Raw genomic sequence first — 23,481 nt, 5'->3', positions numbered from 1 at the left:
ACTAACTGGAATAAGCCAGACACAAAGGAAATATAATGTATCATGGCACTTTGTGAGGTATCTAGAGTAATCAAACTCATAGTAAAATGGTTGCTGCCAGGGGCTGAGGGGAGTGGGGAATGGGGGGGCGGTTAGTGTTTCATGGGTACAGAGTTTCAGGTAGGGAAGATGGAAAGTTCTAGAGATGGATAGTGATAATGGCTGCACAAAAATGTGATTTACATTATACCACTGAAAAATACACTTAAAATGTTTAAAATGGTAAATTTTTTATTCTACCACACTTACACACATAAATTTATATTATACACATAAAATAAAATCTGTATATTTTACCACAATTTAAAGAGATGATATAAAATAGAAAAGGTAGTTGAATTTATAAGAATTAAGCTTCCAGGGGTGACTGGGTGGCTCAGTCAGTTGAGAGTCTGACTTCAGTTTAGGTCATGATCCACGGTTTATGAGCTCGAGCTCTGTGTCAGGCTCCTGCTATTAGTACAGAGCCTGCTTCGGATCTGCTGTCCCCCTCTCTCTCAGCCTTTCCATCTGGTTTTCTTTCTCTCTCTCTCTTCAAAAGAAATAAATAAAGTTAAAAAAAATAAAAATTTTGGGGCACCTGTGTGGCTTAGTCAGTTAGGTGTCTGACTTCAGCTCAGGGCACGATCTCGTGGTTTGTGAGTTTGAGCTCTGTGGCAGGCTCTGTGCTGACAGCTCAGGGCCAGGAACCTGCTTCGGATTCTGTGTCTCCCTCTCTCTCTCTCTCTGCGCCTCCCCCACTTGAACTCTGTCTCTCAAAAATAAACATTAAAGCAATTAAAAAAAAGAATTAAACTGCCAGCCTTTCTCCTTGCCCATTATTAATATTACCCCAAAACATATACGTGAGCACTTTGATGAGAATAGAGTGATGAGTATGTTTGGCTGTGAAAATGCTCTTCTAGGTATAATCTCTCCTTCACCTGGATAATAACTTCAATCAAGACTTCTATGAATATGTCCCTCAAGAAATCTCAGCCACTAAACTGGGCAAGTGTGGTCCTAATCACACAACTGTTAGGTTGGTGTACCACTTACTTTAGGGTCTCATTGAGACCAGTTATCAAGGCCTGAACTGTCGCCTGCACTGGGGTGAGGGGTTCCCTCAGGAGGACCCAACAACTCCCAATTTACCTACAGATACATAGAAGTTTTGTTGTAAACATTTTCCAATTCACTGGAAGCCCGTCTTGCACCACTTTGATCCTGATATTAACTGCCTTTCTTACCTGGAGGTGACGCCTTTGTTTTAAAGTGTTTTGGCAAATGTGTGGTTTAGTTGAACAAAACGGAAGGGATTTTTGAAACACAGACGTTGTCAGCCTCAAACCAGGCAATCAGGAGCAAAAAGTTGTACATCAGAAACGTGGCCACCAGTTTGGGAAGAGTGTTAGCCCAAGTGTAGAGCTACAAAGACACAAGCAGCTAACAGTTGATTGTTAACCTCCCAAACTCGATTCAATGTGACAGTGACAGTTCACAGCACATTGCATCCAATCTCATTTGAAGCTGACAAAGATTGTTTCTGCTTTACATCTATTGGTTTATTAATGGTCTACAGCCTCTTAAGCAGATGCATATTCATTAGGTAGCCAGCTGTTAGGAGGTTCCCAGATGTCGAATGTAACTCTGTCTTGGAACGTTTTTTTTTCCTTATCATGAAACAAAGTAATTGAGGCCTTATTAAAGAACCAGTTAATTACTAAAGCGGTACCTTATGGCACCCCTTTTATCATTCAAATCTGAGAACTCTTGGGACATCTAAAGAATTTGGTGAAGAGAGTATTTAAGAGCCAACCTTTATTATATATTTATATATAGAGATAGTGTGTGTGTGGAGACATACATACACACGCTTCTCTGTTGGAGGAATTAAAAGTATGTGAAGAGTTCTTAAAAACTGAAAAATTTTCAGCTACAGTATTCTTTCTTTGGTTCATCACGGGAATTAGGTCCAAAAGACAGCGCTGATAAAGCCAGTATGTTCATTGAAATTCAGGGCACTTTGATTTTCTTTTATTTAATTTTATCACTTTCCTATGAAAGATAACTTGAAAAATGTTTTTTCAACCACTCAACCATCTCAGCTTAGTGTAACTTATGTCTCAAACTTCATTTGATACTTTTCATTAAAGTTAGTATTTTGGGGGTAGCATCGGGGTTGGCTCAGTCGGTTAAGCGTCTGGCTTCAGCTCAGGTCATGATCTCCCGGTTCATGAGTTTGAGGCCTGCATTGGGCTCTATGCTGACAGCTCGGAGCCTGGAGCCTGCTTCAGATTCTGCGTCTCCCTCTCTCTCTGCCCCTCTCCCACTCATGCTATCTCTCTCTCAAAAACAAACACTGAAAAAAAAAAGTATTTTTTCCATATCAAAAATAATTCAACTATTGGCAAACTAGTTTTCAAGTTGCCACATATTTCTAACTGCCCTTTAAAAAATGAAACCTAAAAAAAATAAACTTGAGAAATATAAAAAAGTAAATAAAAACCTTATTCTAAAGATGTCAATTCAAATATTCCCTTAAGAACACCTTAAATCTAGAAATTCCATTTGTGCTTTCATTTGATAGCTGGGCATCTCAATTCTATTTCTCAAACGCAAGAATCACAGGAGCAAATAAAAAATTGCAAAGAGCACACAATCTTTAAAAGGCATTGCTGTGCACTTTTTGAAATGGATTCCTTAAACAAGCAATCCAAGGTCATCCACCTTTCTGGCAGCTTACTCTTAACATATCTTCTGAGCCCTTGAGGAGCCTTCGCATTATACTCCAAACCTGCTGGAATTTTCTGCTTCTGATGTGGCTAATGTCTTACGCTAAGTTACATCACCATTTCTACAAAACAAACAAAAGGTTCACTCTTCAGAAGAGATCAGTTTTTATTTGCTCTGTGGCTCATCTCCTGCTGGCGACCTTTAGCAAATGCAACAAGATTTCATAAACATTCAGTGCTTACTTAAAAAAAAGTATCATTTAACAAGTATCTACTGGCTACTCTGTGTAGAGCGTGACAAGACACCTGGGACAACATGGTCAGAGATCAGGGATATGCAAGAAAAACCTGATAATTTATCTGAATGGCATGTACAATCTTTAAGAGGTCTCAAATATTCTAGAGGAGAAATGAGGGATAGTGGAATAAAACTGGATTTGGATTCTGAGGATCTGTGCTAGGAGACATGGTTTCACTATACTTGGCCTTCTGGGAGCTGGTTTCCTCATCTACAACAAGGGGTTAACGGTCTTACCTTCTCAGCTTAGGGTAATTGTGAACATCAGGGAGGAAATGAGTGTGAATCCACTCTGTAAACTATAATAGGCAAATGCGTGTTGTTACTTCTTTTTTTTTCTTTTTTTTTTTTTTAATTTTTTTTTCAACGTTTATTTATTTTTGGGACAGAGAGAGACAGAGCATGAACGGGGGAGGGGCAGAGAGAGGGAGACACAGAATCGGAAACAGGCTCCAGGCTCTGAGCCATCAGCCCAGAGCCCGACGCGGGGCTTGAACTCACGGACCGCGAGATCGTGACCTGGCTGAAGTCGGACGCTCAACCGACTGCGCCACCCAGGCGCCCTTGTGTTACTTCTTGAAGTATTCGGTTTGTATTTATAAATGGCCCCTTTGTATCTTTCACATATGTGTCAACAATTGATATATTTCAAGTTCGACAGTAAACATTGCCACACGATTTTCCACTCAAGTGTTTTACAGCCCACGGCAAATTTTTCCAAGTGAGCTCTGTGAAAACAATGGCAGTGAAAGCACATGGGACCTTCAGAATACACCATCCTTGGTGGTCATAATCCCCTGAGGAACTTTCGAGGAGAGTAATTACGTACCTCAGCCTTCTAAACCTCAACGATTACCATGTCCTTGCCGATCTCCTCAGCTTTCCTGTTTCATTGAGCTCCAGCCACACCCACTAAGCTACTGATGGTTCTTTTTCCACTTGGAGGTTTTCCATGTGGGCTTCATCGTTCTTCTGATCTCTATATAAAAGCTCCCTTCTCAGAGAGGCCTTCCTGAGTTACCCTACCTAAATTAGGCCTCCCGTATTTTTTTTTAAAGTTTATTTATTTACTTTGAAAGTGAGAGAGAGGTCGCTGGGGAGGGACAGAGAGAGGGTGAGAGAAAGAGAATCCAAGCAAGCTCCACACTGCCAGCCTGGAGCCTGATGTGGGGCTCGATCATGAACGGTGAGATCATGACCTGAGCTGAAATCCAGAGTTGGACACTTAACTGAATGAGCCACCCAGGCTCTTCTCTCCTTCTATTTTTGGCATAACAGCCACTTAACTATCTCTTTCAGAACACTTAAACATGCACACACTTCCATAGATTCCTAGCTACAAGGGTTTGGACTTTCTGCATTTTTATGATGACTGTTTTGGTATTGTTCCTCTTGATTTAATTGTTGATAATCGAGAAGTGAAAATATCATGAAAAATAGGAATGCTGGGGCCCAGTTTACTACCTAATGTTTGGGCTGCCTTTTAGAAAATAGGGTTTAATAAAAGGGGTATAAGTCACCAGACACAAAACATCACCTCTTCAACACTTCACTAACAGAAGCTGATTCTGTGCCCATTACACACCAATTTCCAAAATGAAGCTCTTCTGGGGTGAGAGGGAGTCCTGCTTAGGATTTCCTTCCTCTTTCCATGGCAAAAACTCTGACAGACTTACTAACTGAAGTCTGACCTTGCTGATCAGTTACTGAAAATTGACAGTCTCCATTTTGGGGACCCTGCATAACAATCTTTTTAAAGCTACTTTTGACCAGTTTCGGATGAACCTGTTCCATATCTACCAGAGGGAGGTCATTGTTCCATAGGTTGTGAGAATGAGGAGAGTTGATGTACATCGGGTGAAGGTGCCCAGCCCAGAACTTGCTCCTGCCATTCCGTGAATGGATGGAAACCTTGCCAGATTCCTCCAATTTCAGGGATCAAAATTCATCTAGGTTCATAAGGAATACCGTGAATGTGCATGCACTACCTCTATAGCCACATGCTTCCTTGAGATATTTGGTAGAGAACACAGTATACGAAGCTGCCAGGCTGCCTTGCAAACAAGTCATAGGTCTTCAGGTTTGAGCCATTTTGCTCTCTCTTCTCAAGGGACAGAAAGAGACGTTTGAAAGGTTCACAACTCATCACTCAGCACCCAGTCGCTCAGTGTAAGTTCTTTTAAAAAATCAAAATGGAGGGGCGCCTGGGTGGCGCAGTTGGTTAAGCGTCCGACTTCAGCCAGGTCACGATCTCACGGTCCGTGAGTTCGAGCCCCGCGTCGGGCTCTGGGCTGATGGCTCAGAGCCTGGAGCCTGTTTCCGATTCTGTGTCTCCCTCTCTCTCTGCCCCTCCCCCGTTCATGCTCTGTCTCTTTCTGTCCAAAAAATAAATAAAAACGTTGAAAAAAAAATTAAAAAAAAAAATCAAAATGGATAAGAAACTTACTTCTTCCTATTATAGAAGCTAGGAAATATGCACTAGGTATCAGAAAATAATCTCGAAAACTGAGCAAACATGATGCCACAAACTTCTAGTATTGGGTATCCAGAGAGTAATTTCATGTGGCAGTCATTTTGCTGGTGACTGAGTGAAAGGCAAAACTAAATGCTTTGTACCTCAAGCAGATCACCTTATAAACAGAATAAATCAAACAGAGTTACCATGAAGTAATCTTATTTGTTCTCAATACTATAGTGGGGAGGGGCTCTTGGGTGGCTCAGTCAGTCTGACTTCAGCTCAGGTCATGATCTCACAGCTCGTGTGTGCATTGGACCCTGCGTTGAGCTCTGGGCTGGCAGCTCACAGCCTGGAAACCTGTTTTGGATTCTGTCTCCATCTCTCTCTGCCCCTCCTCCGCTTGCACTCTCACTCTCAAAAATAAACATTAAAAACATTTTTTTAATAATTAAAAAAAAATAAAATATTATAGCCGCGTGGCCTGTGGACCACTGGGGAGCCCTGAGACCTGTCCGGAGCCATCTGCGGGTTCCCACCCTTTCCAACCTGATATCCCTGAGGCCAGACCTTTTTCATGTACTTCCACCAAAACAACACTGCACAGTGGACTGAATGCAGAAGCGCATAAGAGAATCCAGCAATAAGCTAGGTAATAAAGAGATTTTCAAAAATGTAAAAACACTGCCACTCTTCTCAAATTTTGATTTTGAATTTTTTTATACAATTATATTTTGACAGGTAATGGGGTTTACTATAAAATCTATTAATATTTTTTAAGTTGCTCAGTTTTTATTTCAAGTACAGCATATATCAACAGATATGACCCACATAAACACAAGCTCTTTGGGGTTCTCAATCATCTTTAGGGTGTAAAGGGGGTGCTGAGACCAAACTGTTCCATACACAACTCTAAGCACTCTTTTCTCACCATGAAATGGCAGAGTGTGCCTGGGGCACTTACTTAAAGAACACAGCTGCAAGATGTATAGTTAACTTAAATGGAAAAGAAATGCAGGGCTTGACAGCCCAGGAAGCAGTTATTTAAAGTAATGACATTTACTTTAAAGAATAACAAACAAAACCCATGTTTGCCCATCAGGACTTTCAAATCCCTCCCAAATCCCTGGGAAGCTAACCATCTGAATTGGCTGCACGCTGATTCCCTTACCCATTGGGGTGAGCAAGGGCAGTGTGAAGGGGCGCCAGCAGATACTCATGACGTCTGCAAGGAACAACGCATTATTAGCAAGGCTGCCGTTATTAAGAAGGCATGCAAGAATTAAGGGCATAATGAGTAAGAGTTAAAAAAAACCTTCATGGATAGATTTTTTTTTTTTTTTTTAGTCTCTATATCTGATTGTTTCTCTGGATATAAGAATAGCAAGATCTTAGTCAACAAAACTGCAAGAAGTCAATAGAAAAATTGAGATCTTCTACTGCTTCTAAAAGCTGAGAACATTCTAATGAGGGTTATTTGTGCGGCAAATCCGATACCAAGCGCTCACTTTCACAGTTCTCTCCCTCCCATCTGCACTAATGTGGTAAGGAGTCAGTCAATACATTCACAAAATAGCTCACTTACAATCTCCTTGTCTAAGAACAAAGTGGAACTAAACTCAGGCAGAAAAATCCTCAGAAAACAACTTAGCAGAAGTCTCCAAGGCTTTCTTAACTACACACTGCTTTTAGGAATACACCAGAAGATGAACTTTTGGGTTTGTTGTGTAAATGGCATGCATGCCAAGCGTCTAGCGGTGACTGGCACATAGAAGGTCTTGTCATGTAGGCACATTTACATGAAATAAAAATGGGTGGCAGAGAAATATTTAGTGTACTTGTGTCAGTGCTGGTAGATCTCACTCGTTATTTATCTAATGCTTCCAGATTTAAGTTCATTTCAGAAAAAATGTATCAGGGCCCAGAGAAGTCAGGCAGGTTGATCAAGGTGTCACACAGGTAGTGCATGGTTGAAATGGGATTAGATCTGCTTCCAAGTCCGTGCTTTCCACAACGCTATGCTGTCTCCCGGGAGAGTTCAAACAACAAAGCCAGTTCATTTCAGAAATCTATTTACCGTAAGGTGTGCTCTGTGCTTAGGACAGTTAGCTTCATTTTACTAACGTGCTTCAAAAATATTTGAGAGAAAAAGCATTACCCCTTCCCTCCAAATAGAACTCTAGACCCCAACTTATTGACGACCCCACAACCAGCAGCATTATGGTTATCATTCAGGCAATTTGTTATAGACACCAGAAGAAACATCCCAAGTACCATTCAAGTACGCTGTGTCCATGTGTGGTTCCTGAAGACTGTATTAGAGGTAGAAAAAAATTTTCAAACGGGAAAAAGATGAAATCCGGGTTGGCAGTGGAGATTCACTTGTAAATTTTGTGAACAGTTCCTACCTCCTCCTCTCCAGCAAAAAAAATACATTAAGCGGAAGCTCAAAAAGATAAAGGGGTATAGGACAGGCAGAGGGAGTCCAACAGACCAAAGAAGAGTAGTTTCTTGTCAAGTCCAAATTACTTGGGGGTATTCAGACTTTTCTTTGAAGTATCATTTAGTGACCCCTTCAGTAACAAATTGTTAAACTGGATGGACCCCTAGCAAGGCAATTCTTTCATGGGCTCTGAAACAAAACACACTGGTAAGACAGCAAACTGTACGTTGAGGTGCAGTAATATGTGTGACAGGCTCCCTTTGGTCTTCGGAGATATAGGAAGGAGGCATAGTACAGGAAATGCTTTAGAGATAAATCTTATTTTATTAGAAAAGCATCTTTAAACACAAAAGTTTGGAAACAGTATTTATTTGCTCCAAGAATCGTATGTATCTGAAAAGGCGATGCTACACCTCTCTGTTTAATGAGAACATTCATTGAAGATTACGGGTTTTAAGTATGAGTGAAGATCTCCTCCGTGCTGCCACCAGAGCCTGGCTTGACTGCTCTGAACTAACTACACTTGAAAGCTCCTATTCTTTGAAACCAATTTAAACACATTGAATTGTTGAAAGATTAAAAACCACAGCCAGCTAATTACACTCTCTCTCATCTCTTATTCAGCAAATGAATCACTTTTCATTACCACTTAGCTGAAGTACATGAATTTCTGCCTAATTAGAAATGTTGTAGATGGAACATTAGCAAGAATGGAGCGGGTCAGGATATCTTTGCTGCTTCATTTTTAATTCCTAACAGTAGAGTCTGAGAGGAAAGAAGAGAGAAGTCATTAAATAATTTTAAATTATTTATAAAAATTACTTTGCCCAAATTATAATTATTTTTTCCCCAAACGGTCTCAAATGTCTAACAGAATGAAAGAAAAAGCAGTTCAACATTGATTTTAATGAACATTTTAATGTTATGTAGAACAGAACATTATGAATACAATGGAAACAAAGTTTTATCAATAAAAAAAATTTCAACACAAAGTGGGGAGGTAACAATTTGATACCTATATTATAGTATTTATTTTTAAAAATATTCCCAGCTTGAGGGTGAAAACAATTAATTTTGCATTCCAAACTCTAGAATCATGATTTTCATGTGAGCTTAACGCAGAATTACAGCAGGAAAACAAAAACACTTTAATTAATTTCCTTTATTTGCCATTAAATCAATAAAATCTTTGACTGCTACAGGTCTCCTTTAATAATATATATTTAACTCCTCTCTATTGGAACCATATTGCTAATGCCATATTATATACACTCAAATCCAAAACAAAACAAATATTGTATAAAATCTAAAAGCCAACATCGTTGAATTCTAACATTTATATTTAACTTAAGGTTTTAAGAATTTTTACCTTTTCAATTTTTTGAAAAGACACCAAAAAAAATAAAAATAAATATTTTTCTCTTTTGACTGTTCCTGACTGATAAATGGTGGCTACAGGGATAAACACGGAAGGAAGCCTCACCAAGTTAACCACTGCAAATTGTAAATAATGACTGCTAAAAACAAACAAAAACTCTGGAGGGTTTTTTTTTTTTTCTCTTTTAAAGGAAACCATAGAGCAGTCCTGAAAAAAATATTTTTCCTAGTTCTGCAAAGGATAATTATAGCAGAAGACATGGGAAAAGTCCCACAGCTATCACCAATCGCTTAAAGAGGTTTTGTTACAATAAAAATTTGGATAGTATAACAGTAATAGCAGTGTTGCTGGAACATTAGCAAAAGTATATACATTCCAGTTACCTTTGATTTAGCCATAATCACATATGTATGCCTTTTTTGGACAAAAATATATATTTTTATAAAAAACTGATCATCCAACTTTAATGATTTCATTTATGGACTCAAGAGTGGTAGTAAAAGGAACAGACCCAATTATGACAAGGCGATTCAGGGACAGAAAAATCAAGTTCCTCAGGAAAAGAAAGGTATAAAATTAGAGATTCAAACACATTTATTCAGCCCTATTCCAGACTTCCCACAAATCATGATGTTAAAATGGGCTCTTCGATTTATAAAGGCTTTCCAGGTCTCACTACCCCATGTGTGGTCTATTCTTACTGGGAAAAATGATTTTGACTGCCTCATCTGAAGTGCCCTTGCCTGTCCATCTGAAATACTAGATACTTCACTTTTATAAAACAGCCTTTTTTTGGTTCTTTATGTAGGTTTAAATCTTAATCAATTGATAAAAGAAAGGGGAGTTGATTAGCATTTTCCATCCCAACATCACCTATCTTCACCACTAAAAATCCTTCATTCAATCTGCTCCTTTACAATCTCTCATTTGCTAAAGTTGGCGAAATTTGCAAAGGCATCTTGCTTGGGTTGCACAGTTCCAGAAGTCATGGCTAAGTTGGGCATGCCCATTCCCATTGTGCCTGTCAGGCCCATCCCAGCAGTTGACATCCCTATGTTCATGTTCATGCCCATCATACTCTGGTTCATCATTGGAGTATTTCCAAGAGGGGCCATTCCCATTGTGCCAGTCATCACACCAGGCATGCTCATAGGCATGGGTCCCCCCATCAAAGGGTTAGTTTGGGGCCGGACAGGAAGTATGTTTGATGGAGAACTGAGGTTCACAGCTCCAAAACTTTGAGTCATCACATTCATAGGTTGTTGCATATCTACCAGAAAAAAAGAGACAAAAGAACTTCACATTAGATTCATCAAGCAGAAGAATAAAACAATCTTCTTGACCATCAACACTTGTAACTCCTAAAATTCTTTTATGGTGATTTTACAAGGTAAGTCAATTAACTTGCACTATTTGCTCTAGAAACATACTCTGTGACTGTTAACTCTGGTTTCCCAAAGATGCAGAAACAGTTAAGAGTGGGCTGGGGGAAAACACGAGGCACTTTGATATCATTCTGACAGAATTTAGTGTTGAATCCAACCTGACCTAACAAGTTGTCAGGAGCTGTTGTGTATCAAAAGCCTTAAAAAAGTTTATACCCTTTGACTCACTCTATTTTTAGAACATTACACTAAGGAAGAAAAACACAAGTACAAAGATTTATATAAAATCATGGAGTTATTTACAATAGCAAAAAGCCAGGAACAACAGAAATAACCAACAATAAAGAAATTCAACACTGGTATGACACATAACTATAAATATCTAAAAATCATTTTTTCTTAAAAATATTAAATACAGGAAAATGATAATTTAATGCTGAATGACAGCTGCAAGAAACAAAACAATATACACAGAGTGATTTCGAGTATTAAAAATATGGAATATGGTTAGAAAAGATAGAAAATACGAATTAATAGCGATTATCCCTGGATTACGGAGGTGAGATGATTTTTGTTTCTGGTCATATTTAGTTATATTTAAAACATTTTCTACAACAAATATTTTTATTTTAGTGATCAGACTCCCAAAACTCACCAAAATACATAATCATGTTATCATGCCAAGAGCAGGATACAAAGTAATCTGAATATGCCAGGGTGTACAGGGTGTACATCAATCAAGTATCACGGGGGAGGGGGGGGGAATCCTAAGCGATACACAGTTGCCTTTAGTACAATCAATGCCATGTATTTTTATTTCATGGCTTACACTAGTCTTGGCACAAGGGTAAAGATTACAAGTGCACAAAGAAGCAAGGTGTCTCATGGTAACTTACTCTGCTGTTGAATCATTGTATTGAGCGATGGCTGCTGGGGTTTGGAAGGCTGCATACCGGGTAGTAAGTTGTCTAGGCTGATGTTCACACTGGGGTCAGACCAAGTAGAGGGCAGGGTTTTGCTGACCGACTTCTGGACCATATCTGTATTCTGATTATAGAGAGGATTAGGCTTCTGCAGCACTGTGCTAACATTTTGCAAAGGCTGGAAAATAAAAAAATGCTCTAAAAATTAAACATTTGCTCAATAAAGGTTATCAAATGGCAATTTAATCACAGTAACTCCAGATATACATGAGACTTAGTAATAAACTCTTGAAACCAAAAGAACCCCAAATGTTCTAGGCTAAATTCTTCAAGCTGAATCACTACCTTCCCCAGAATGTTCCTCTGAATCCCCAATCATGTTTGGGGTGAAAAAAAAACCCAACATATTTACACGAACAATTACCCTCCCATCACCCAAAGTCTAGAAGCCACCATCCCAGGGCCATTGCCAACTTCAGGTTAGTACAGCTTTAAGGAAATATACAAGTGGAAATTTATTCTTACAAGATAGAATTTAGGACATGATTTCTCATGTTATAAAAAGCAAAACCATCAAAGCGGCGAGTTATATTGCACAAATCTTGACTGACATGTTCCTGCTCCATGTACACTTCTATCGGCTAAAGTGAGCAACACTAGCGGAACTTGATATATGTGGACCAGTTCAGAAGAAAGGAGAAATTCAGGAGAAAGAAGCAGGGATGCCTGGTAGTTACTAAGGATAACGATGAAAAGGGCAGACGAAGGGAAATGAAAAGGAATAGGAAAAATAATTTAAAATGTACCAATGCAAAGAATTACAACACAGTTGCAATTAAGACTGCAAGTAAGTAGACTGGCTTTACACTTAGACCACATGAAAGACTCTCAAAGAATCAACTGGCTTGGGCTTATTTAGTGGTGCACCGTTCAATTTAATGGTACTGGTGTGCCCTTCATGTCCTTTTCTTAATATTAGGTCCAACTTGTTATGCACAACAGTCACCTTTCTGCTTCTTTCTTCTCTTCCTCCATCCCAACACCCAAAGAGGAGAATCTACATATTAAAATGAGTAATTAGTATCATAAAAAATATTCAGAATTGCTCGAATCAAAAACAGCAAGCTCCTGGTATAACTCAGGGACATATATTCTAACCCTGTGTTTGTCTGAATTCCAAATTAATACTAGGTAATTTAGATTTAACTGTAAAAAAGTGAATTAAAAAATTCCCACTTAGTGGTTTTCCTGTATGAAAATGAGAGTTGAAAGAAGAGCCTATATAAAGATTACATAATGTAGAACAGGCACAAAATAGGGAAGAGTATTCGTCATTTTAGAGACTGATTTTCTATATTAGAAACGATTGCCTATAACCATTGAGTGACACCTCTTTAAGGATCAGAGATTTTACTGAGTGAATATAGGCCACGGGTGAAGCAATAGCTCTATTCCTTCTTAAAAATAGTTTTTATTAAACTATTAAATACAAAATTATTTATTAATTCAATAAATTTTTATGAAGTGACTCCTCTGTGTAAGGCATCACACTTCGCTTTGCATGGCCTACAAGATGGGTGAGAGGCCTTGCCCTCTAGAACCTGAATGACTATAGTAGGGGGAAAAAAATGTAAGGTAAATGCAATGTGCCAAAACAACCTATGTATGGCTTATTTTTCTATTTCATGTTAGTTTATCATTACATCAGTTACGGAATCTCAAAGATGAGGAATCTGCAAGGGACACAGACAACTTACCTGTGATCTTGACATGGGCAACCCCAGGCCTACAGTATTAGTGCTCATCATGGAGAAATTCATACTCTGGGAAGATGTCATGGTTGCCTGGGACGAGCCCATAAGATCAAATAGGTCTGAAGAATTTGAGGCAGCTGGAGGCGGGCCTAAAGCTGATTGTGAGCCACTGACAAGTTCCACAGCTGGCTGTGAGGCATTGCCAAAGAGCTCACCGCTGGAGGCAACAGGACCTGATGGGGCTTGATTGAAGGCACTCCAGTCACCAAAGTCTCCATTCCCACTTGTTGCTGTAACTGAGAAAGAAAGGACAACAGGGGTAAGAAACTTTCTGAAATGCACAGAACAAATAGAACAGTCTACGAACTGAAACAAATTAGAGCCGATCTGTGTCCACCCAGATTAACATCTGCATATACCATCTCCATCTGGACATTATTTTTTCTCACGAATATTCCATAAATGTTAACAAGGTGGGAAAGGAAAAAAAATCCACATATAAAGTAAAATTCACCTCATAGCAGGTCTGGGGTGATACGTAGAAATTACAATCAAAAGTTTCTTCAACCTGAGTTTGCATATTAAATATGCTGCCAGCTCAACAAATATGAAAAGGAAAAAGAAAACTTACCTGGTAAAAGTTTTTTTGGGGAGATCGAGAATCCTCATGTGAAGAGACACTCAACAAAATTAGAGAATTCAACTCATTTCACCCATTCATTACTTGGAAAGGTTCAAAGAGAAATCAAACTATGACTTACATGGTCTCAAGTAAATAAAAACCCAAATTCATGACATTAAATTTATAAAAAAATGAAAAAAAAAAAAGCACAGAGAAAAGGACTCAGTAAAATTAAGAGTAGGGTTAGTAAATTTCTGCAAGAAGTTCTCACTCTTTTGGCCATGCTTCCATTGACAACACAAGGGCTATAGATAGCCACGGTATAACCCTAGCACAGTGCTTGCTTCCAGTGGGACCGTTCTCTCTCTCTCTCTCTCTTTCATCTACCTACCTATCTAATCTAGTCTATCCATTTATTTAAACATTTTTTAAGTTTATTTATTTTGAGATAGAGCAAACAGGGGAGGGGCAGAGACAGAGGGAGAGAAAGAATCCCAAGCAGGTTCCATGCTATCAGAGTGGAGCCTGATGCGGGGCTCAAACTCACCAACTGTGAGATCATGACCTGAGCTGAAACCAAAAGTCAGACGCTTAACCAGCTAAGCCATCCAGGCGCCCCTCAATTTATTTATTTAAATAAAAAGCAGGGTATAGTCTTAAGAGGGGAACTCAATGCTAATATTTAAAACAAAGGGAAGGGGCGTCTGGGTGGCTTAGTCGGTTGGGAGTCTGACTTCGGCTCAGGTCATGATCTCATGATTCCTAAGTTCAAGCCCTGTGCTGACACCTTGGAGCCTGGAGCCTGTTTCGGATTCTGTGTCTCCCCCTCTCTCCCCTGCTCATGTTCTGTCTCTGTCTCCCAAAAATAAATAAACATTAAAAAAATTAAAAAAAAAAAAGGGAAAAACCCTCAATACTACAAAGATAATTACAACAAGTTTAAGATTTAATGCATTCAATAATGTAAAAGTTGTTAAGAGGTTAATTGACGGATGGACTACAATGCTTAACAGCATGGACTTTGTACCTTACTAGCTAAGTGACCCTGGGCAAGTTACATAACCCTCTCTGTGTCTCACTTTGTAAAAAAATCTAAGTTGTAAAGATTAAATAATATATAGTAAGTGCCATTTATAGTTTGTTATTGTTACTATGGATTAATTGTGAAAACACAGGGGAGGACCAAAGGTACCGCAATCTCTTTCGTTTAGGTATGCCAGAAAAAAGTGTAAGTCACGCTTCTATAAATTCTGCAATACATCTACTATTTGGAACACAATAAATATAAAGGCAATTGATACTTAAAAATGTTCTTTTTTAAGTAGACTATGCATGATTCTAAGTAAATAAACCTTTCCTTAAGAAAGGGACAAGTAAATAAGAATTAATGGAAGTTGAAAAAGCAAAGGTGAAGACAGAGCTACACATAAACTGTCATCTGAAAGAGAACAGTATATACTACCAAGTGAAAAACACCGTCACTCTGTACTCCATGTTCACTTACAACTTGGAAATATATTTTGTCTAGCCTAAAGGTAACCAGCCATTGCAATACTGTCTCTCACTATGCTAAATATCTAAAGAGAACAATAACATTAAGTCTTTAAAATTATTTTCTTCTATTACCATATTAAAATGTAAGCCCCTTCAAAAGAAAATAAGTCACTTAGAAAATCCACACTCTACCAACAATTTAATACAAGAACTGGGCTAATCTTCATTACCTCAGGGTTTTACTATAAAACATGTCTTTGATCTTCCTTACAAAAAAGAGACTGAATTAAGAGTTTTACAATTAGTTCTATATATTAAACAATTTAAACTAATTTAAGAAAGACTGCTGGATAAAGGTACTTTATGATGATTTTCTATTTGCTTGATCTATAAAACAGAGTAAGAATGGAAACTGGGGTGAAATGTGTTGCCCCATCCGAAAACTTTATCTGAGATGATTAATCATAGGAAGAAGAGATTTCTAGTAGGGCATATATTGTTCAGAAATGATTAATCATTGTTGCAACAGTTTCAGCCCCTTGCGTAATGGTGATCAGGTTATATTAATCACATGCATACAGATGAAGAGATGTATCACTTAGCAACATTAACATATTCGAATTATTTGCATAGTAGGCAAGTTTATATACATAAAAACTTTTGAGAATTACACAGACAGTCTGTAAAATTAGGGCAATGTTTATCTTCCACTTGACTTGCCTAAAGTAAGTTATTAACCCTTAGAGGGCATAACCACGCTTTTGAAATGAAGTTAATTACTCCACAATTCTGGTTTCTGGGAAATACTCAGAATTTACACAAGTAGGCTATCAAAACCCCAGATGATTAAAACCTATGCATCTTTCTTCCTAAATCCTCGCAAACCTCAATCAGGCATTAGTAAATATAAATTTTAATTCCATTAATCGAATGGTTACTGTACCTGAAATAAGTAAGGCTCATTCAGCTAAATTACACATTTTTCTCCCTGCCTCACTTCATGTTTAAAAGTTATAACTAAATTTTCATACTCTCTCTCAAACTTCAGACTGATAAGATTTTATACAAAAAACCTTACAGCCAACTCCTTTATAACTTAAAGAAGAAAGGACACTTAATGAACTTAGTCCCTTTCTATACACTTTTATAGACATTACTCTGTCCTTATAAAGAACCATGTCAAGTGATGTTCCTGATTCTAAAGTTGGGAGGCTCAGAAGCTTTTCCAAAGTTAAACAGCTACCACAGTATATGGCAGGGACAGTAAGGTAAAAAATAGTAACGAAGAAAGGGAAAAAAAAGACAAGCGCTTCATTTCAATCCCTGATGTTTAAACCTACGTTGTTAGTTACAGGTATACAACATAAAGATTTGATATCTGAATATACTGCAAAATGACCACTACGATAAGTCTAGGGCATTTTTAAAATTTCTAATCTGACATGAAGAGAAGTTTTGCCTGAGGTCCAATTGCTCACTATTTAAGGATGTGTCAAAATGAAGTTTATTTTTTTACAGAAATCCTCTTAATATATTTAAATCACAAAGAAATAAATTTTACTAAGATAGTCTGCCTAATCCCATCCTTGGGATCATAACATATAAGCTAAACATAAACCATAATATTCATCCCACTAAACTGAGATTATTTACACTTATTCACACTCCCCACCCAAACTGCCCCGCCCCCCAAAACTAAACAAGAGTCACTTATGAATAAGGGCAATTTTATTTAGGTGTGCCTGCCTGAGTTGTTTACAACCACATTAATCCATTTGGCACATTAAGACACTGACCCAGTAAAATACTTTTGTGAACGATAAATGCTACAAGGAGTAAAATACCAAAATGAAGCTGATCTGGTGGGGAAGGGAGTTACTTGGTTTTGATAACCTCTAGATTTCTGACCAAATTGTATCATACCTTGGGAGGGGAAACTGCCTGATGCAGCAGCTGAGCCAAAATCAGCAAATCCTCCAAATAAATCAGCTGATCCTCCTAGAAATTAAGCATGAAGAAAAGTTAAACTGATAAAACCACAGAACCACTGACAGCAATTTCAGGAAGCCATTTTAGCACCACACTTATAAACTACCCAATATTAGAGGCTCCAGAGCCATTAGAAAAGCTAGTTTGTAGATCTAGGTTTTCATATCACCATGTTCCTTTTAAACTACCACAAACTCTTACATTCCTCAGTTCTTTATCTTGTAAGTAATTGACACCACATTTGTGATTAAAGTTATCCCTCACTTACACTGCCTGAACATAGTGTGGACCTGTGGTTTATCCAGTCAATTATGCTCTTTGTAAGAATCTTCAGTGGATGCTAAAACCTGGGTAAAATGTTGCTAGGGAATAAGATACATAATCGCTAAACATCATCCCACAGACTACTCGGTAAATACAAAGGAATGAAACTACTTTTACACTGGACAAACTGAATGGATATCATCCTAAACAACTGATTAAATTTAATGTCACTAGTAATCAGATAAAATAGTATTCATGGGCTCTCTAATGCAAGGAACTCAAAAGGAGATCATCACCTGTGTTAAGAATTCCCACCAAAAATATTTAACCTGAATCTAATCATAAGGAATGAATCACACAAATTACAAAGTGAGTGACATTTTGCAAAACAACTCTCCAGATTCTTCAGAAAATGTCAACATCATAAAAGACAAAAAAGGCTGGGACTACTAGAGATTAAAGGAGTCTAAGGAAACATGACAAGTACATGAAATGCATGATCCCTGATTGGATTATGGATTTTTAAAAAAGTGCTATCCTGAAGTGACATAATTGAGACATCAGGAAAATTTGAATATGGTCTGTATACTAGACAATACTGTTTAAATGTTAAACTTCCCAAGTATGATAACTGTACTGTAATTATTGTAAAGAAGAATGCCCTTGTTGTAAGAAGTTATATGCTGAAGTATCCTGGGGGCAGAATGTCCTGGTATTTCCAATTTTCTCTCAAATGGTACACAATAAACAAATGGTATACAGCAAATTAAAAACAAAAGATCTAGAGAGAGATAAAGAAAATGTGGCAAATTTTCTGTAGGTTTGAAATGAGATCCAAAGGCTGCAAATCAATCTCTGTGTGCATAACATCACATTCTGATAAAAATTTTTATTTGTGGGGTGCTTGGGTGGCTCAAGTCAGTTGAGCGTCTGACTTCGGCTCAGGTCATGATCTCGCAGTCCCTGAGTTCAAGCCCCGCGTCTGGCTCTGTGCTGACTGCTCAGAGCCCGGAGCATGCTTTGGATTCTGTGTCTCCCTCTCTCTCTCTGCCCCTCCCCAACTCACACTCTGTCTCTCTCTGTCTCTCAAAAATGAATAAATGTTAAAAAAATTAAAAAAAAATTTTTTTAATTTGTAAACACTATGTGGTTACAAATATTTACTTTCACCTACAAATTGAACAGTAATATTAAACTCAATTTTAATATTCCATTTCTGTCAATTCAGTTATCAATGGAATAGCAATAGCCAAAGGATCTAAAACCTTAAATACCTGTCCTTATTTTTCTTTGTCCTTAAAGATTTCACCTCTTAAGAGTCACAACCTTAGAAGTTTAGAGCGGCAGTTCAATTATGGTGCTTTTAGTGTTATGCGAACATTATATAGGTTACATCACAGCTGCTTAGCCTGCAGTGCTTAGAAACTAGCCAGGTGGGACTGGAACATCTGGGCTGCACTCAAATACCACCGGGGACAGCTTCCAACATCTGGTGCCATTTCTGAATTGTCTTATCGCTGCAAGACATTCTGCCCCATCTGCTACACTCAACTGGGTTAATTAAACTAGAACCATCTCCCCTTCTTAATAAATGGCCAGCAGTAATACAAGGAACAAATCAGTTTCTTATACATGCGTACCTGGTATTTCTTTTTAATGCACATTTACTGTAGGCAACTATCAGCAGGCATAAACATTTCTCATTTTTTTACCTCATTACAGATGCACATATTCACATATATCCTTACTCACCATGAACTAACTCCTACCAAGGCCAAGTTTCTCCGCTCTTACCAACACTACAGCTCATCTAGCTACTTTTGCTTTATCCAAAGGATAATAATACAGTGATTTGTTTTTCTCTTCTTTGAAGATACATACATCATGATAAAATGAGGGGAGGGGCATAAAAAATCCATGAGCTATATTTTTAAACTATATAAACAAGGATATATATTAATAAAAGCTAGCAGGGAAATGAATGTTGCAAACGGCTGCTGCTTTATATTCATAAATTTGTCTTCTGTATTGTTCCTTCATGTTAAAAATATTGATCAAAGTATACTGTTAGGTAACAGAATGACAGTTAATCATTTATGGTAACATTAAGGGATTTGAAAATTGGAGATTATTTTAATTTGCTTCATCTGACAGTGAATAAACATCAATATGTAATTTATTATGGTAAAACAGCTAGGGATTTTCAAATCTTTTCCAGTCTGGGCTACAAAGAAAATGCATGATGCAGAAAAAGGCATCTGAATACTACAGGATCCTAACTGCAGACTGGGTAAGATGTTTTATTTTTGTCATATCCTAATTTGATATTTCAGATAATTACCTACTTTGGTTATTCCACCGTCCTACATTCTAACATCTAAACTGAAATTATACTGTACTTATAACTTATCTATAGCAAATATTCTACCTCTTCATACTATAGGGAGTCTAGTTTCAACATAACCAATTTACAAACACTGCAAGTAAAGAATGGAAACACACATAAATATTTTACAAAAGGAAGTCACCTTTTCTTGAAAAGGGCTTAAAATTTTCTCTAATCTTTTGAAGTGCCACAAATTATGGTTCTACATAGGTTTTACACAATGTGACCTTCAACTCTGAAAACTATCTCAACAATTCAAAATCTCTTTATTTCTTTTAGGAAAAGTTTCTCTCTCTAGGGAGGACTGTCCCTACCTAGATGTATGATGTTATTCATATCAATATCTTAAATTCAACACAAATTTTCTATACTGAACCATTTTCCCAGATAATTTCTATCTAAGGGAATTTAAATAAAAGAGTGCACCAAAAACTGCTGCATGTGGAAGACTGCTAAATTTCACAACAAGAGCTATTCTTCAAGATTCCCACATGAGAGCTGTCATTATAAATGAACCATTTCCATCTGCCTTTTCAGGACAGCAAGGAGGTTATTTACAATCACCAGCTGGGAACATGTATTTTCCAAAGCAATACTGTGAACAGGAAAAATATAGCTGAACTAGACAGTGCTTAAGCTACAAATGGAAATTTTCTTCAACAAAGAACTTAATCCAGATTACAATATAAAAAGCAAACTTCTGCAAGAAGAATTCTAGTTAAGTACAAAATTAAAATGACAAAATGCAAAAAATTATAAATCTATGACAAAGATTAATACATATACGTAAGAAGTTTAAATATAAAACAATAAGGATAAATACTCCCACTCAAAGACATGGACAAAGGAATATGAATACACAGGTTACAACTGGTCTATAAAAACATGGGAAGTTTTCAAACTCACCAAACAAATGCAAAATTAAATGAAATGTTATTTTCTCCTTACCAAACTGGATGGTTCTGAAAGATATGATTCCACTACTATAATAGAGAAAAATTTGGACAAAAACCACCCAAAACCTAACACTCCCCAAATAAGAAACTGATTGGTTAAATAAATTACAGTATATCCATACAGGATTAAGATATAAGGCAGTTAAAAATCTGTAAAGGAATACCAACGATCATAGGGAAACAGTCATGAGATTTCAGGTGAAAAGCAGTTCACAGGGGAAAAAGAAAAACAACAACAAAAAAAACCCTTATCCAAAAGCCTGAAAACATTTTGCCACATAATAAATGTTTAAACAAATATATTGACTGAATACATAGAAAGTATATTTAAAAAAAGAGTATTCACCCAAATTATTAACAGTTTATGTATCCAAGTCATGGCGAATCACTTGTCTTCTATCAAATTTCTAAAATGAGCATGCATTACTTTCAATTAGTGAAGAGAATGTTAAACCTTTTTATTTTTAGTAAGCTTGGCTTAAACTACAGATAACTCCCATGGAAATTCTAATACATAAATTGGTGTACTGAATATATAACAACATGGTTCATATTCAAGTGAATATCCTCAACTAATTTTTGTGATTACTAGGTACAAGGCAACAGGTTCAAATACAAATGTAATAAAAATTTTAAATTTGACATACTTCAATCTTTAAAAAAACTTTAAAACTAAAAAAAAAAGAATTCAAAACATACTGCAAGTCAGGTAATGTCTTTCTATTTGCGGAGTATGGCGTATTTTCTCTTCAACCTTATTTATTAACTTACAGAATAGTACGTTAATCAAGACTTAAATTCCTTAATTAGAAAGGAACAAAGGAGACGATGCAGACTTTTAAAGAGATGAGATATACTAAAAAATGAAATGGGATGTTTTTGGCATTCTAGTTGGTTTATTTTCTAAATACTTTGAATTATTCATTTTTAAAAATGTTTACTTAGAAATGTACTATATGTAAAAGTCACCAAAATATCCTTTCAGTGCAGATTTTATAAGAACATCACCATAGTGGGATATGTATCAAGACAGTCTCAAATAAATCTTGGTGAATGGGTTTCACATGTGTATTTTAAAACTTGGTAGATATTCTACAATCATTTTACCACACATGCTTTTGAAGATGTTAACAAAAAGGATGTAGTAACACATAAAAAAAAGAAAACCTGAGCATATTCTCAAAGGAGGTATTTATCTGGTGAGAGGTACAGATGCCGCCATATCTGCTTAGGTTTACAGTTCATGCCCATATTACTTGCATGATAGTAATATCGTAAGTATAGGCACATCTGGTAAACGACACCCAAATGGCATGCCGAACAGCAATGCTAATATGGTTGATTCTTAGACTTTTTCATGTGTAAAGATGTCTAAAGATTTAATATCCAATATTTTTTCCACTGCTGAATTCAATTTAAAATATATTACTAAAGGGGCACTTGGGTGGTTAAGTAGGTGGCTCAGTGTCCAATTTTTGATATAGGGCTCAGGTCATGATCTCATGGTTCATGAGATTGAGCCCTGCATCAGGCCCTGTGCTGATGGTGCAGAGCCTACTTGGGATTCTCTTTCTCCCTCTCTCCCTGCCCCTCCCCCACCTGCACACGTGCATATGCAAGCTCTCTCTCTCAAAATAAATAAACTTAAAAACAAAACAAAAATAAAATATATTACTAAAGTATTTAAATAGAGATTTGGAGTAACAAAATTTATGTGCTGACTTGGGGGGGGGTCTACACAAACTGGTTAAACATACTATTTCAAATAACTTTAAAAAAATAATTCTGACGTCAACCCACATTCAGCTTGTTTTTAGAGAATGCTATGATAAAACAAACATTTAAGGCAAGAAGCCTTCCAGATTTCATTCAAGTTTTGTCTCAATTATTGTATTAATATTAATCACTACTTCTATTTAATTAGTCAACCTACTGTTTGCACTGGAGAAGAAAAACCACTCAACAGTTTCTTGCCAAGCAAAGGAAGCATGTTGGTATTTAATAATTCTCTCTGTTCAAAGCAATCTTGGTATCACGGAGGAAAAAAGTTACATCACTTATCTGCCCTTCCTAGTTAATTTTTCTCTGATTGCTCCATTAAAACTTTCCACAAATGCATGAAAAGGGGTCCTTAATATTTCATGCCAGGGAGTCCAAAATAGTTGATATTCTGTGACACTATGTCTGAATTATATGACCACATGCTAACTAACAGTTAATACTACAGTTAAAATTTTAAACATACAGAAAGATAGCACATAAATTGTTAAACCACTGATGTAGTTGTTTGTAACCTTTGGCATGACAGTTCAATAGAGTTTACAGTATAATTTTAGAAAGAGTTAGAGTTATAGAAAAAAGGGAATAGGAACTGAAGCTCA

General features: G+C 37.1%; 1 protein-coding gene across 2 annotated transcripts in view; it reads right to left on the bottom strand.

Moving 5' to 3' along the window:
* Nucleotides 1–8,847: 8,847 nt before the first annotated feature.
* CLINT1 (clathrin interactor 1) overlaps nucleotides 8,848–23,481 on the bottom strand; it is a 59,274-nt gene continuing 44,640 nt past the window's right edge. The window contains exons 9-12 of one of the 2 annotated variants that reach the window (XM_043597158.1): nucleotides 17,429–17,503; nucleotides 13,393–13,685; nucleotides 11,609–11,759; nucleotides 8,848–10,597 (exon numbers count right to left, since the gene is read on the bottom strand). In XM_043597158.1, the coding sequence (XP_043453093.1) occupies nucleotides 10,251–10,597; nucleotides 11,609–11,759; nucleotides 13,393–13,685; nucleotides 17,429–17,503 (866 nt within the window). In that variant the 3' untranslated portion in view covers nucleotides 8,848–10,250. Of the gene's footprint in view, nucleotides 10,598–11,608; nucleotides 11,814–13,392; nucleotides 13,686–17,428; nucleotides 17,504–23,481 lie in introns of both variants that reach the window. The other variant, XM_043597150.1, reaches the window with a different exon arrangement.

This window comes from Prionailurus bengalensis, chromosome A1 (assembly GCF_016509475.1).
Source record: "Prionailurus bengalensis isolate Pbe53 chromosome A1, Fcat_Pben_1.1_paternal_pri, whole genome shotgun sequence".
NCBI classification, from domain to species: Eukaryota; Metazoa; Chordata; class Mammalia; order Carnivora; family Felidae; genus Prionailurus; species Prionailurus bengalensis.
Note: the sequence above shows the minus strand (reverse complement) of the source record. Positions and strands in the feature narration are given on the sequence as shown.